The sequence below is a fragment of the Larimichthys crocea genome, chromosome XIII, assembly GCF_000972845.2.
Source record: "Larimichthys crocea isolate SSNF chromosome XIII, L_crocea_2.0, whole genome shotgun sequence".
NCBI lineage: Eukaryota > Metazoa > Chordata > Actinopteri > Sciaenidae > Larimichthys > Larimichthys crocea.
The window spans coordinates 33,029,338-33,043,427 of record NC_040023.1 but is presented as its reverse complement, the minus strand read 5'-3'; the positions used below and the strand labels follow the sequence as shown (position 1 = coordinate 33,043,427).

The window sequence follows — 14,090 nt, the reverse complement described above, 5'->3', positions numbered from 1 at the left end:
TCTACATCATATCATGTTTTAAATATTTGTTTTTTAAAGATAATTTTTTCTCTTTCTCAAGTGATCAGAACTAAAAGTTACATAAAGGAAACTGTGTGAGAGAGAATGAACATCTTTCTTCATAAAGTTGTCGTGGTTTTTCTGTGGCTGCCGAAGTCGGTCTGTGGATACTTGAAAAGAAAAGAACTGCAACTCTTCTTGATTTGAATAATTAGGACTTTATTCAAAGAAACAAGTGAGTTTGAGATGCATCTCTTCCAAGCCTCGTGCCAAATTGTCCCAATAGTTCTTCCAATCCTTCTTCCTTCCTCCTTTTGGGCTAGGTCTTATATCCCCAAGAATGCATACATAAGCAACTCTAAAGAGGGCCTGCATACTGTCTTTCCTAAAAAAAAAAAGCACAACACACAAGGACATACATACTCTCCAAAAGTCATAAACCATTCAGTGTAGACATCCTTTCCTTAAACATCCTCCAAAAGTCGTAAACCATTCCAGTGTGGACATACAACACATGGCACACTGCCAACACTGCACTTCCATGAAAGAGGAACCGAGGGCAAGGAGACTTAGAAGAAAATATACTACAAAGTCTAAGGAGGTTAGTGTTTCTTCACAAACAGGAGATTGTGTCAGACGTGTTTGTCTTAAATGTTGCCATCTTCATGGTCAGGCACCATCATATCTAAAAGAGCTCATAATACCTTACTACCCCTCTAGAACACTGCGCTCTCAGTCAGGACGCTGGGTTCCTTGTGGTTCCTATAGTTTCCAAAAGTAGATTGGGAGCCAGAGCTTTCAGCTATCAGGCTCCTCTTCTGTGGAACAAACTACCTTTCTGGGTTCGGGAGGCAGACACGGTCAACACCTTTAAGAATAGACTTAAGACTTTCCTTTTTGATAAAGCTTATAGTTAGGGCTGGCTCAGGTCATCCCTTAGTTATGCTGCCATAGGATTAGACTGCCGGGGGACTCCACCCAGGGTTATGCCTAGCCACGCACGGTATTGGTTGAAGATGCACACATCCACCTTACCGAATCTACTGGGTAACTTCACAAAGGTTCATGTAAGATGGGTTGAATATTTAGTCAACAGCTGATTCATATGATGGGTTGATTCTTCCACATAAATTGGCTGAATATTTTATCCATATCTTTTTTGTTTGTTTGTTTTTGTATTAACTGAATTGTACTTATTGTTTTCATGTTAAAAAAATACAAAAACATGTTCTTTCATGAGTCTAGTAAACAGTTCAATGACTTGGATATACTGGCCTGTTACAAAATATATCAAAGATTTGATAAATCATACATATATGCAACAAACAAAACACTTTTAAGTTTGAATTTTGCTTTTTAAAGAAGCAAAATACAAAATGTTCAAGTTTCATTTCATACACTAACATCCACACAGGAGCACATTATTCAGGAGTAGTTGATGTCAAAAATATTACATATTTATTTGAAAGCACTAGGGGTGCAACAATACAAGACTTTTTTAGAACATATATAGCAGATGGCACTATTTTTTACTTATTTTTAAGGTGGAAATCTGAATCACTCCACCAAACACATTGCTGCCTGCAGCTTCACGGGCCCCCAGTGTGACTTCACTGCCCGCACTGTCTATATTTACCCCCCTGCTAAGAGATATTGTCTTGTTTTGTCATCATTTCTTAGAGTTACATGTTTTACAGCTTCATTCAAACTAGATTTCTGTTCCAAAAGACACCAAAAACACCTAAAAATATACATAATCACACAACTTTGTATACAACACAGTACAGGTAGACAAAATGATCCAATTTTCCTGTTTTGGAAATAATATTTTGTACCCAACATGAAGACTGCAGTAACTAATTAGGCCATATCACAGGGTCCATCTCACAGATGAATCTGTTCTGCATTATACAGTCTGCTGTGTCCCAGCTGGCTGAAGGATTTTTTTTGGGGATCACCATCACACATGGACCAGGGGTACCAATGTCCTGTTCCTGCAACAAGTACCTTCAATCACAGAACATGAACATATCGGTAACCTTAATAACACATCTGCTGTGAGAAGATCGTTATTCAACGAAGTGGAACATTAACTAGTTTATTTGTTTATTTCAAAATGAAAAGTTCATTTTCGGTATTTGTAACAAGCATCTCAGACTTTAATACTCATACTCACTCACAAGGCTGAGATAAATAAATTCAAATATTTAGTAAAAAAATTATTCTTACTTTAGAGTGTCATTACGTCCATTAATCCAGAGCCACTTTTGGTCATTAGAAGATTCATTAGGATCTTTATATAAGCCAATCCAGTATCCATGATATTTGTCATAATAGAATTGGCTGTGATTACTGATGAACTCCTGTAAGTCACGGCAGGTCAAATATGTTAAAGTTAAAGTCACAGGTTAAAGTTGCAATGCAAAAACTGAAATTTTAAAACGGAATAACTCACCTGTTCTTCCAGACTATCAATAACAACCAGATCTGCATTGAAATTTTGACAGTGCTTTCGGCTCCCATCCCACGTCAGCCAAGGAGAGTCTCTGAGGTCAATCAGGTAGCACTTTTCCTGGAACAGAATCCAGTTTTTCCTACACGGCTGACACTCTAAAAACAGAAACAGAACAGGAGCAGATGTTATTTGAAGTGCTAAATTGGGCTTAAATTTAAGGTAAACTGTGAAGGAAAAGTTAATTTTACACAATTAGAAAATCCTGCTGTTGATAGCAACCATCACTGTCACCGTTACATATGAACAGATATAGTTAGACAGATGAAGAGCATGTCTGAGCGGGCTTTGGTTGCATGCTGGTAAACAGTCCATATGGAAAGCAACACAGGTAGGGATGGGAATCGAGACCACGGAATCGTTTGGCAGTTTATCTAACGATTCTCTTATCGATTCAGGAAAGCACGAATTACGTCACGCAACTTCCGCAAGAAGTTACGCACGCTCGATTCCAGCAAGCATGACAAATTACACCATGTAACTTATGCAAGTTTGGCACGTGCAGTGCAGTCAGTAGTAAACAATGTCACCCACTCGGTTCAAACGCTCCAAAGTTTGGCTGCATTTTACCAAAACAGACGGCAACAGGGTGACTTGCAATCATTGCAAAGTGGAGATAACAGCGTCAGGAGGGAACACGACCAACATGCAGAAACATTGCATGCAATATTGTTAAATGAATGTCGAGTGTAACACACTGCCTACCATGTTAGCGCGATGTGCTTCTTTTTAAAACATGATATAACAGTTAACATTAAACGAATGCCTTCTGCGTTACATTTAGAAGATGACCATGATGAGAGAGAGTCTGGCTGGCTCATAGTCTGGCAGCTGTACTAGTACTCGATCCAGTTCACTACCTCCTCTAGATGATGCTGATCAAACTGTTTGTTCTCCTTTTTTCCCCCAAATGAGAATCGATAAAGAATCGAATCGTTAAGCAGAATCGATAATGGAATCGGAATCGTAAAAATCTCATCAATTCCCATCCCTAAACACAGGTGGAGTATATGCAGTCTCTCATGTGATGACGAGCTTTTTATCAGCTTTTTGACATTTACCTGCATTCATATACGAGCCCCGTAGCGCCACATTTTGTAATAATCTGCCACATTTTGTAATACAGTTCTTGAACACAACTTTGTCGCATTTTGTAATTAGTTGTTACATATTGCATATTACTGGAAGAAATAGTAACTCATGTTTTGCGACTTGAAAGAAAAGAAAGAGAGAAGAAGGAAAGAAAGACATGATTTAAAGATATGATGTAAAGTATGGAAGTGTCTGTTGTACATAGTTTAGTCATTTTCAGGCTGATTATCTTTTATTGTACATAAATACCGGTTGTTTTAAGAGAAGTTTATGTTTTTCTACTGTTGCCACTAGAGAAGTACCACTAGTTTTATTACAAAATGTGGCAGATTATTACAAAATGCTTACATAATGTAGCGCTACAGTGCTACATGCCCTCATGATCTTATCCGTTGATACTTTTTTAATATAGCTGTTTTTGTAGTTTTGATTTATGATTTAGTTTTATGCAGTTTGTGGGAATCAAGCTAATAGTGCTCAGATATAGACAGATGCACTTACTCTTTTCTGGGCAGTATTCATTTACTGGAAAGTTGTCATATTTCAGGATGGTGTTCAGGGTCCAGTTGAAGTTGTTCGTGATTCTGCTCAGCTCGTCTGTCTTTGTCTGTAAGATGCTCCTCGCCATGATCAGCTGCTGATTTTCTGCCGTGAGGTTGCTGAGATTTGCCTCCTGTTCGTCCACTATCACACTCACTACGACGAAGATGAGAGGCAGACAGTCAGTCAGTCTCTGTTGGTCTAAATGTGACATGAGCTGCTATTTCTTTATTTCAATAGACATAGAGACGTGTTGAAATGAAACTCACTGTAGATGACGGCAGTGATGGTCCCCTCAGGAAGACACAGAGTATCCCCAAACACACAGCCAACGCACAGAGGCGAGGGTGTGCTTCCTCTTTACTATCTGCTTCTGGTGCCAAAACTCTATTAAAATCAGTATTGTAGTTATAATTAAGTGATCTGTTATCAACTTTATCATGGTTGCACTTATTTCTTATGACTGATATTTATTGTAACATACTCACAATCACTTCTGTGATGATTAATGAAAAATATTGATGTTTTGATGTTGTGAATCATTTTTAACATTATAGACCATGTATTGTTACCAAATATTTGTATTTTAACTAAGAAACAAATCAAACAACATATATTACAGCTTACCTGGTACAGTAGCAGCAGTCCCTTTAGGTGTTACTTCAGAGTGAACTGGTGGCTCCTCCGGCTTTTTCTCTGGATGACAATAATATCAAATGATGATGTAACATATTCTTATAATCACTTTTGTGATGATTAATGAAAAATATTGATGTTTTGAAATCTTTTTTTTTAATCTATAGCCACGTATTGTTACCAAATGTGTATTTTAACTAAGAAATGAAACCCACAACATATATTACAGCTTACCTGGCACAGTCAGCAGTCCCTTTAAGTTTTACTTCAGAATAAACTGGCGGCTCCTCCGGCTTTTTCTCTGGATGACAGTAATAACAAATGATGAGAGGATGAGGGTAAATTCTTTTTTTAAAAACTGACCGAGTCACGTACCTTTGGAGGCTCATCCCGATTTTTAAAGACCACTGTAGATAACTGATTTCTTCCTCCATCCTTAAAACTCTTAGCCGACAGTACGACAGATTTCCTTTCAGTGCTGAGGACAGGAATGAACAAAACCTGCAGCTAATGTTCAAAAAGTGACACCACCTCATGGAGAACAAACAAGAGCTTCCTCTTCTCTCTATCATATTCCAACAGAGGCTCGATTATGACACATCTTTACTGATGTCAGGCTAATGTTGAGACGGTGCAATGTGCTTTTGTGGTCAGTCATTACAAAAGATGTCCGTATACTTCTGTGAAGTGGCTCAGTGGTAGAGTCGTCCCAATCTTGAAGGTGAACTGACAGCTGGTGGGGTGTCAGCCACCTCCTTGCCACGGCCGAGGTGCCCTTGAGCAAAGCACCCTCTCTAACATCTGCCCACCGCTGCAATCTGTGTGTTTAGGCGTCTGCCACTATGTGTGATCCTGTGCAGTGCATGTGTATTCTGACAGGTCAACTGGATGGGTCAATGCATTTTAGCCTTTTATGAAAGACTGACTGTTGACAGTCATAAAGAGATGAATAGAGATAAACAATTTTTTAGGGCTGGAAAGTAGAAGTAGTTGCTTCTGCAGACACAGAAAAACTAGAAACCCAGCCAAAAAAAGACAAGAGAAGAGAAAAGGTTGAAATGTTATGTTGGGTTGTCGTGTTTTAAAGATCAAATCTGAAAACCCGACTAGGGGCCTGAGGTTGGGGGCAGGCTTATGTTTGCTCTGTTTGATTACATCATATCATGTTTTTTCTTTTAAAGATAATTTTTCTCTTTCTCAAGTGATCAGAACTAAAAGTTACATAAAGAAAACTGTGTGAGAGAGAATGAACATCTTCTTCATAAATTATAAGGAGGTAGTGTTTCTTCACAAACAGGAATTGTGTCAGACGTGTTTGTCTTAAATGTTGCCATTACTCCATTTCGTTTAGGGAGAGGGAGGAGCGACTTGTGCAGGAGGAAGAAGAACTTTCAGAAAATAAACCATAAACCAGCTTTGGGGAAAGTTATTCAGAACCAGATGGCAGCATTTGAACAATAGATTACTGTTAGTCTACTACACCGTAATAATGTGGGTTGAAAACCACCAAATCTACTGGGTACTATTGGACTAACTTCACAAAGGTTCATGTGATGGGTTAATTCTTCCACATAAATTGGCTGATATTTTATCCAATCTTTTTTGTTTGTTTGTTTTTGTATTAACTGAATGTACTTATGTTTTCATGTTAAAAAAATACAAAAACATGTTCTTTCATGAGTCTAGTAAACAGTTCAATGACTTGGATACACTGGCCTGTTACAAATATCCAGATTTGATAAATCATACATTATGGCAAAAACAAAAGTTTGAATTTTGCTTTTTAAAGAAGCAAAAAAATTTCAAGCTTCATTTCCATACACTCCACCCACACAGGAGCACACTATTCAGGAGTAGTTGAAGTCAAAATATTAATATTTATTTGAAAACACTAGGGGTGCAACAATACAGTATGTGCATTGAACTGTTCGATACGTGGTCTCAAAAAAGTAAGTATGTGCTTTTAACTGGGTAACTGTATTAAGCTACTCTATAGGTCGAAACAAATCACCTGTAATGAAAATGTAATGTGGTCTCTATGCTATAGACTGATAGACAAGTCATAACTCTGTGTGTTCTCACCATTAAAGACATGTTCTGTCCATCAAATACTCTGTTTTTAAGATATCTTGCTGCTTTATGAAACAAGAATACAATAAATAATACCCGCATCCACCACTGACTGTTCTGTTGTTCTCTGCTAACCTAACACATGGGTTTCCACAAATATTCAGTAAACAGATGACATTTAGCCAGCACGAAGCACAAAGGTGAGTTTTATTCTTTTTGTGTTCTTACATTTAATATATTGTCATATTCAGGCCTATATTTAACTCAAAGGTGATTTTGTAGGAATGGATACTTGCAATAAATTAGAAAAGACAACAAAAGAAGAGCAGGAAATACACCATACATCAGTTTTGACAAAACAACGCTTATGTAGATAGATACATGTCTATAAATGTTAATTAATCAATCAGGATAATGCAGCTGATTCTTTGACAAGACTCTTGTTTCACAATCCAGCGCTTTTCTGTTGCACCTTGTTTTCTGCCAGTTGGCCAGAGGGGCTGCACGTGCCAGAATCTGAGTACAAGATCCCTATTGCCAGCTTCTTCTGTCTTCCAGTACCTGAGAAGGAAACAAGTCACATGATATCAATTCGAGTGTTCATTTTGGGGAAATACGCTTATTTACTTTCTTGCAAAGAGGCAGATGAGAGATTGATATTACACTCGTTTAAATATAAAACTACAGTATAGTCAATAACTGTTATGTTGCTTAGTTGGCACAAAGACTGTAAATAGAGGTTTCGGGCCCGAGGTGAGCAAGTGCTGATGGGAGCAGAGCCAGTGTCGGCTAGAACCAGAGCTGCGCAAGTGAGCAATGTAACCGGGCTCAGCAGTCTCTATGAACATAATGACAGAGGTGAAAAAAAATCTGTTACTGTGAGAGCTTAGTGGGCTGAAAGACAGGACGGGCAGAAGCCCCAGCTGTGTTCAGAGTAATGATACATTACTGTGGTCATGACTCACTGAGGTTCAAATTTTCAGAGTTACAACTTGGATATGTTTCTGCACTTACGTCACAGAAGATTGCTTCCATTTACCCACATCCACGTGTTCGTTACATCCTTGTTGCTCAAGCCGATCCATAGCCATATCTGCATATGAGCTTTCTTTTGTGTGGTTGTTGATAAATGCTTAAAAAGGAGTTTAGGCAGATTTTAGGACATTTATAGAGAAAAGTTAACAAATATTTAGAAATTTTATCAATTATTTCACGTGATCATGTGTCTTTATAGATGGGGAAGAAAATACAGATTTATTTCCAATTTAATTTACCTGTTCCTCCTGGCTTTCAAAACACCAGATCTGCATTCATCCCTTTGCTCATTTACGGCTTTTCCTCCAAGTCTTCCAATAGTAAGGCTCATGAAACAAGTAAAACTTTGGCTGAAACAGCAGCCAGCCGTCCTTACAAGGTTTACACACTGTGAAACAAGACAACAAAAATCGGTTCATGCTCACTTTCAAGTACATATAGATGTTATCATCTATCATCTGTTATAATCTCAATTGAGACATTTTTTGGCCAGAAAGTCCAATTCTGACAGATCAAAACATAAGAATTAGACAGTGATCTAAAACAATAATCAGTAGATAAAAAGTTATCTAACACCATAAAAGTTATGAAACGTTCTACCATGTTGTCCACCTTTCTGTGGGCAGAAGGCTTTCACTGGGAATATTTCATGTTCCATTATGATCCGATGGTCCAGTTGAGTCCGTCCTTCTCTCTGCTCAGCTCCTCTGTCTGTCCTGTAAGTCCGTCTTTCCGGTCCACAGCTGATGATCTGCTCTGTTAAATTGGTGTTTGGTCTGCTCTGCTCTGATATGACTCCGTTAACTGCAGCAGGGAAGAAAACTGTTAATGTTGCACTCACTTGGTATGTGTCACTCGCCTTGAAAGTCCTTGAAAATAGACTTACAGTGGATAGTGAGGAGGACGGATGCACACACCAGGATCACACAGATAATCCCCAAACCTGCTGCCACCAGATGAAGCGCAGTAGACACTCGAGCTTTCTGTTTATTTTGTACTGAGACCAGAAAACAGTTCATTTATTGAATTAATTCATAACAAATTAGTTAAATATTTAACCTTTTTTTTTAAATTATGGTAAATCACATAAACCTGGTAAGACAGGTTTGGTATCCGTTCCTGCTCTCCAGCCTTCGCCTCGATAGATTATTTTCCAGATCTTGTGGTTTGTCTGCAAAATCAAAAATCATCTCCTGGTCTGTGGTGGAGCAATGAATACTGAATATGTTTCTGCTATCAGACAACACCTGTACCTATCTGTGGTGTCAAGCCTAGTAGGATACCCCTATCCTCTTAGTTACCATAGTAATGATCAGAACGGTGCTTGATTTCCTAAACACAACATGTTTTCACACTACAGTGACCTCAGACATACGCTGGACTCCATGAAACCTCCACATGGCCATGTTAGAAGACGAAAATGCCTCACACTAAAGTTTCCCAAAGACCCTGAAAGCAATTAGCAATTTGAATGTTTGCAAAGTTGGAAATACTGCAGCCACAAACGTCACGGGTCATAGATAAGGAGTGAGTGAGAAACACTGGGCCTGATTCTGAATTCAATAAACTTTAAACAAATTAAAAGGTTTATCAAAATAGTGATTTTACTCAAGTTACCGGCTAATGGAAGTTGAGCATACTGTGTGGTAATCATACATGGACATAAGCAGAGACCTCCTTAAAGCCAGTGTGGAAGAAGTGTTAAATTCTTTATACTTGATGTAACAATACAGGATTCTTTCCTACTGAAGAAAATATTATCAGTTTAAGGTGTCAAATATTACTCACTATATTCATGATTTTAATATCTGATGTATCACTGTGTAGGCAGCACTTAAACGTTGTAACATATATCATATAGATGTAGTGGCAGTAAAAAGTCACACTGAAATGTGGTAGAAGTTTAAAGTAGCAGGTACCTCAAGTACTCAAATTGTACTTAAATACTAGAGCCAGCATACTTAGTTACTTACCAGCATTGTCCTCAGTTCAGCAGCCACACCCCCAAAGTACAACACCAAACATATATTATATTACATTATCGAGCATGTGTTGAAATACCTTTAGCCTTGAAAAACAACCGTCGCGTAATTCACTTCTTCCTCCATTTTTTGATCACCTCCTCTAAGACTAAAACCACAGCAGCGGTTCAAACACAGGATATTCGGCGTGCTTGCACCAGACAGAGGAACTTGAATAATTACATGACTTTGCTGTCTTCTTTTTCTGGTAGAATGTTGTAAGACTAAAGAAAGTACTGGGTTTTGGGGGTTGGAGGACTGATGTGTGATCGTTTGTGTGAGAGTAAAGCTGAGGCCGAGTCATCACTGATGTTTCTTATTTGCGTGTTGACAGGGAATCATCTCTTTAATACGTCGGAGCGAGGGACGTGACAAACTTAGATAGATTTGACCTTTTTTGGCCTAATGTGGTGTGACATCATTTTTCCAGCAGATGGCAAACTAAAACTATAGAGTACATAGACACATTTTCACCTTTAATCCTCAACTTAAACTCAGCTGACACTTTTATTAGTACAAAAACTAACAAGATCCACTTTATTGATCCCACACTGAATTAGAAATGACTAAATAAACCAGAAACAAACTAAGACATACTAGAAACAGAAAAAAAGAAATAAAATAAATGATGATACTGATGATATGATACTTAACAAACTACACAAACACAAACAAAAAATAGTGTGTTGTACAGATACATGGGCGTAGCACTGTACTAAGATGCAGACATATATCTGTATATAAACAGGAAGGTTGCCACAAAAACAATTGCATAACAACGTGAAACAGATATGATATATACAGGACGTCCAGTCTCCTGTGTGAAGCAGAAACTCATAACACACAACATCTAGAAAACAAAGTAAACAGACAGAAGGAAATTAAAATACATACTGCACCCAATAACATTTTTGATTTACACTTTTAATTATTGTCTTTGCCCCTATTGAGACATTTATAGTGTCTATTTGTAAACCACAAGAGGGAACTGAGGGGACAGTCATAATGTGTGAGAATGAGCCACCTGGAATTCAGTAAAGTAAACAAATCTTTTACCAGGTCATAAAACTATGTAAATAATTGTTTTATTTGAATATATATGTCCCGTGTGTTCCCCTCTACCCGTTATAAACATGAAGTGCAGAGTTTTAAGTAACCTTAACCTACAGTGACTCGGTCATTGTATTTGGCACAGAAAAGCAATTACCCGCAGGAAGGAGAATAATGAGTCATGCGTAAAACTGACAAATCAGCGAGCAGGATCTGTCCGGAAACGCTCTGTAGCTTTCTCTACCTGCGGACAAGCAGCCTGAAGAACCACAGAGCGACACAGTGACACAGGCTCAGAGAAAAAGAAATATATTTATCTAAAGGATTGTCCCGGTGAGCAGAGATGGTTTGCGGCGGATTCGTTTGCACCAAGAACGCACTCTGCGCACTCCATATACTTTATGTTGTAACGTATGAATTCACTGCTGTTAAACAATGGGAACTTAAACCGAGGGGTAAAGAAGAGAATCGGCTTTTAAATTGAACTGTATCTCTTGTTATTGTCTCAGAAATGCGCCACAAACTTTACTTTGTTAGTTTAACGCGTTCCGAGCTGTGGAGCTGCGCGGTGCCAGGTGCTGCTGGTGATGATAGTCCCCTTTTTTTGCGCCTAATTGGTTTCGTATTTAGGATAAGTAATAACGCTTAAAGAGAAACAATCATAGAAATACCCAGGGAAATAAAAACCCTCATAAAAACAAGAAACCACTTCCTCTAAAGTGGAAAAAACTTCCCTGAGCTCTCTGTAATCTAAAAAGCCACACAAATGTTCTGCTGACTTGTGATACTTGCTAAGCTGCATGTTCTGCAAGTTTCAAAAAGTTGTCCAAATGGTCAGCTATTATATATAATATATATAGATATATATATATATATATATATATATATTATATATATATATATATATATATATCATATATTAATTAATAAATATAGTTTTCAAGCAGAAAAGCCACATTTGCTGATTCCACATGGACTTTATCGTGAAAGCAAACTAAAACTATTTTTGGCTTATAGGTTGGACAACAAAAAAAACATCTGAAGACACCTTCAGCGGTGGAAATGAAATGTAAAATTATTTAATAATGAAAACAAGTTTTGCAGTTCAAGATTTAATTTCATCTCTAGGTGTAGAAACGAGTTTTTTTTAGGTGTTTTCCACTTATAAATACAAAAAACAAACGTTTTCCTTACTTTAGTTACTCGAGAAACAAAATATATGAATGTACCATCAGAGTAAATAACAAAATATAAGCTGTTTTTGTGATATCCATAAAGGTGATATGGAAATCAGTTTTATCAAATGTTATGTAAATATTTCTTTCATGTGCTGTTAAATTCATGCTGGGTTCCTCTCATAAAAGCTGATATTTTATAATAGATAACTTTATATTTGCATCTTTACACAAAGAGTGCTGCTCTTCACCTTCACGTCTCTGAACAGCATCAACAATTGTATTAATCCCTAAAATATGATTAATTTTGTTGTTTTTTTCAGCTGTACAAAGCTTGCCTTCATTCATTCGGCTGCACAGACCTAAACATCCTCCGTCCTAAGGACAGGAAGCTTTTTATGTTGCCCAGGAGCCGAGAGGTTTGAGTAAAAGAAGCTGAAAATGTTTGACTGACGCTGCTGTTAGGATTTTACTGTAGATTTGGAAAAAGCAGTTTTTTTTTTTTGTGTGTGTGGCCAAAAAAATGTCTCGAGTCTGGGTGTCAGGCTGAAATGGAGAGAGAATGGTTTGAATATAAACGTGTGGTAACCAGTTTAATGTCTCACAGATCAGTGACTCCAACCGGCACAAAACCCTCCTGACACCAGTCACTTGGCAGGCTTTCTTAGAAAGGTGACATTTAACGCACTTCCTCGGATCATACCACAACATTATTGTATATTTCTTCCTCCTCCGTGGTGAGTCTGCTCCTGATCGGTGGCAGCCTGGGGGAAATGGCTCGGCCCTGTCTCCAGCATCAACGTGGTGGCTGGTTGTCATCGGCTGTGGGCGCGTTCCTGTTCCTGGTCGCCTTTGTGGGTCTGTGCGGCGCTCTGAAGCACCACCAAGTCCTGCTCTTCTTGTCTCCTTTTGACTTTTCTGGTTGTTTGGAGTACAGGGAGTCGCCTCACACCTGATAATTGTTGTTTGTCGAAGCGATAAGAGTAATACCCAAAGCTCTTATCCCTCTGTGGTGCTTGTGCTTTAATGGTTCTCGCGTCGCAGCACATGATAGATTTCATGATGTAAACTTCTGAACATGGTCCAGTACATGATGATCCTCTTCATCGTGTTGTCGTGCAGTTTTCTGTGTCCTGTGCTTGCCTGCCGCCCATGATAAGAGCAACAGGTATGTTTGTGCTAAACTGTATATTGTCGGTAAATCTATATTTGTGAAATTCAGGATTGACCATTTCTCCTGCAGCTTTTAGTCCAACCCGTTGTGTGTTGTTTTCCTTTACCGACAATCTGCTGGCGGCTGGATGGAACAAATCCGAGGTACCCAAACGACATTGAGAAAACCCACTTGACTGTTGCGGGCTTTCTTCACCGTTGACCTCATGGCACCATGTCCCGCTGTTGGTGATCACCTGGAATACTCTTCTGTTTCCCATCACAGCGTCTTCATTTGCCTGATCCATCTCCGGTGTTTTTCAGTTCTCCCTTCTTTCTCGTCCTCTAGGTGCTTCCCGTCGCCCTCCCCCGCCTGTCTCGTTGCTCCACCCATCCCTCCCGCGCCCCGTGGGCGTGCTCACGGTTCGGGGTCGTCTCGGGCCTTTCTTTTCTTCCCGGCGGTCGTCCGCCACCCCCCCCCCCCCCCCCCCTGGCCGCCTCGCCCCGCCTGCGTCTTTCGCCCTGTGCCCTTGGTGCCCCCTGTTTCTTCATCTTTCCTTTCCGCTCCTCGGCGTTTGGCTCACCCCCCGCTTCCAGCCATCTCCCCGCTCCTCGCGGGCCTCCTGGCGCCTTTCCTCCTCCCTCACCCGTCCCTCCCCCCACGAGCTCGCTCCCTCCCTCTTCCTTCCCCTTTGTCCCTCCCCTTCTCTGGGCTTTGTCTGCCTCTGCAGCCGTCCCTTTTTCCTGTACTCCTTCCTCTTTCTTTTTGCTGCTGCGCCACTCTTGCTCGTGTCTTTGTTATCTTTA

General features: G+C 39.3%; 1 protein-coding gene and 1 pseudogene across 4 annotated transcripts in view; both read right to left on the bottom strand.

Annotated features, from left to right (window-relative positions):
- Nucleotides 1-1,432: 1,432 nt before the first annotated feature.
- The window catches only part of LOC109142235 (C-type lectin domain family 9 member A), a 14,268-nt gene continuing 1,610 nt past the window's right edge, over nt 1,433-14,090 (bottom strand). For all 4 annotated transcript variants that reach the window (XM_027286750.1, XM_027286752.1, XM_027286753.1 and 1 more), the window contains 4 exons: nt 4,106-4,300; nt 2,456-2,610; nt 2,230-2,363; nt 1,433-2,007 (listed from right to left, as the gene is read on the bottom strand). In XM_027286750.1, coding sequence (XP_027142551.1) covers nt 1,857-2,007; nt 2,230-2,363; nt 2,456-2,610; nt 4,106-4,300 — 635 coding nt within the window. In that variant the 3' untranslated portion in view covers nt 1,433-1,856. The remainder of the gene's footprint in view (nt 2,008-2,229; nt 2,364-2,455; nt 2,611-4,105; nt 4,301-14,090) is intronic.
- On the bottom strand, nt 7,257-9,993 carry LOC113747324 (C-type lectin domain family 7 member A-like; annotated as a pseudogene).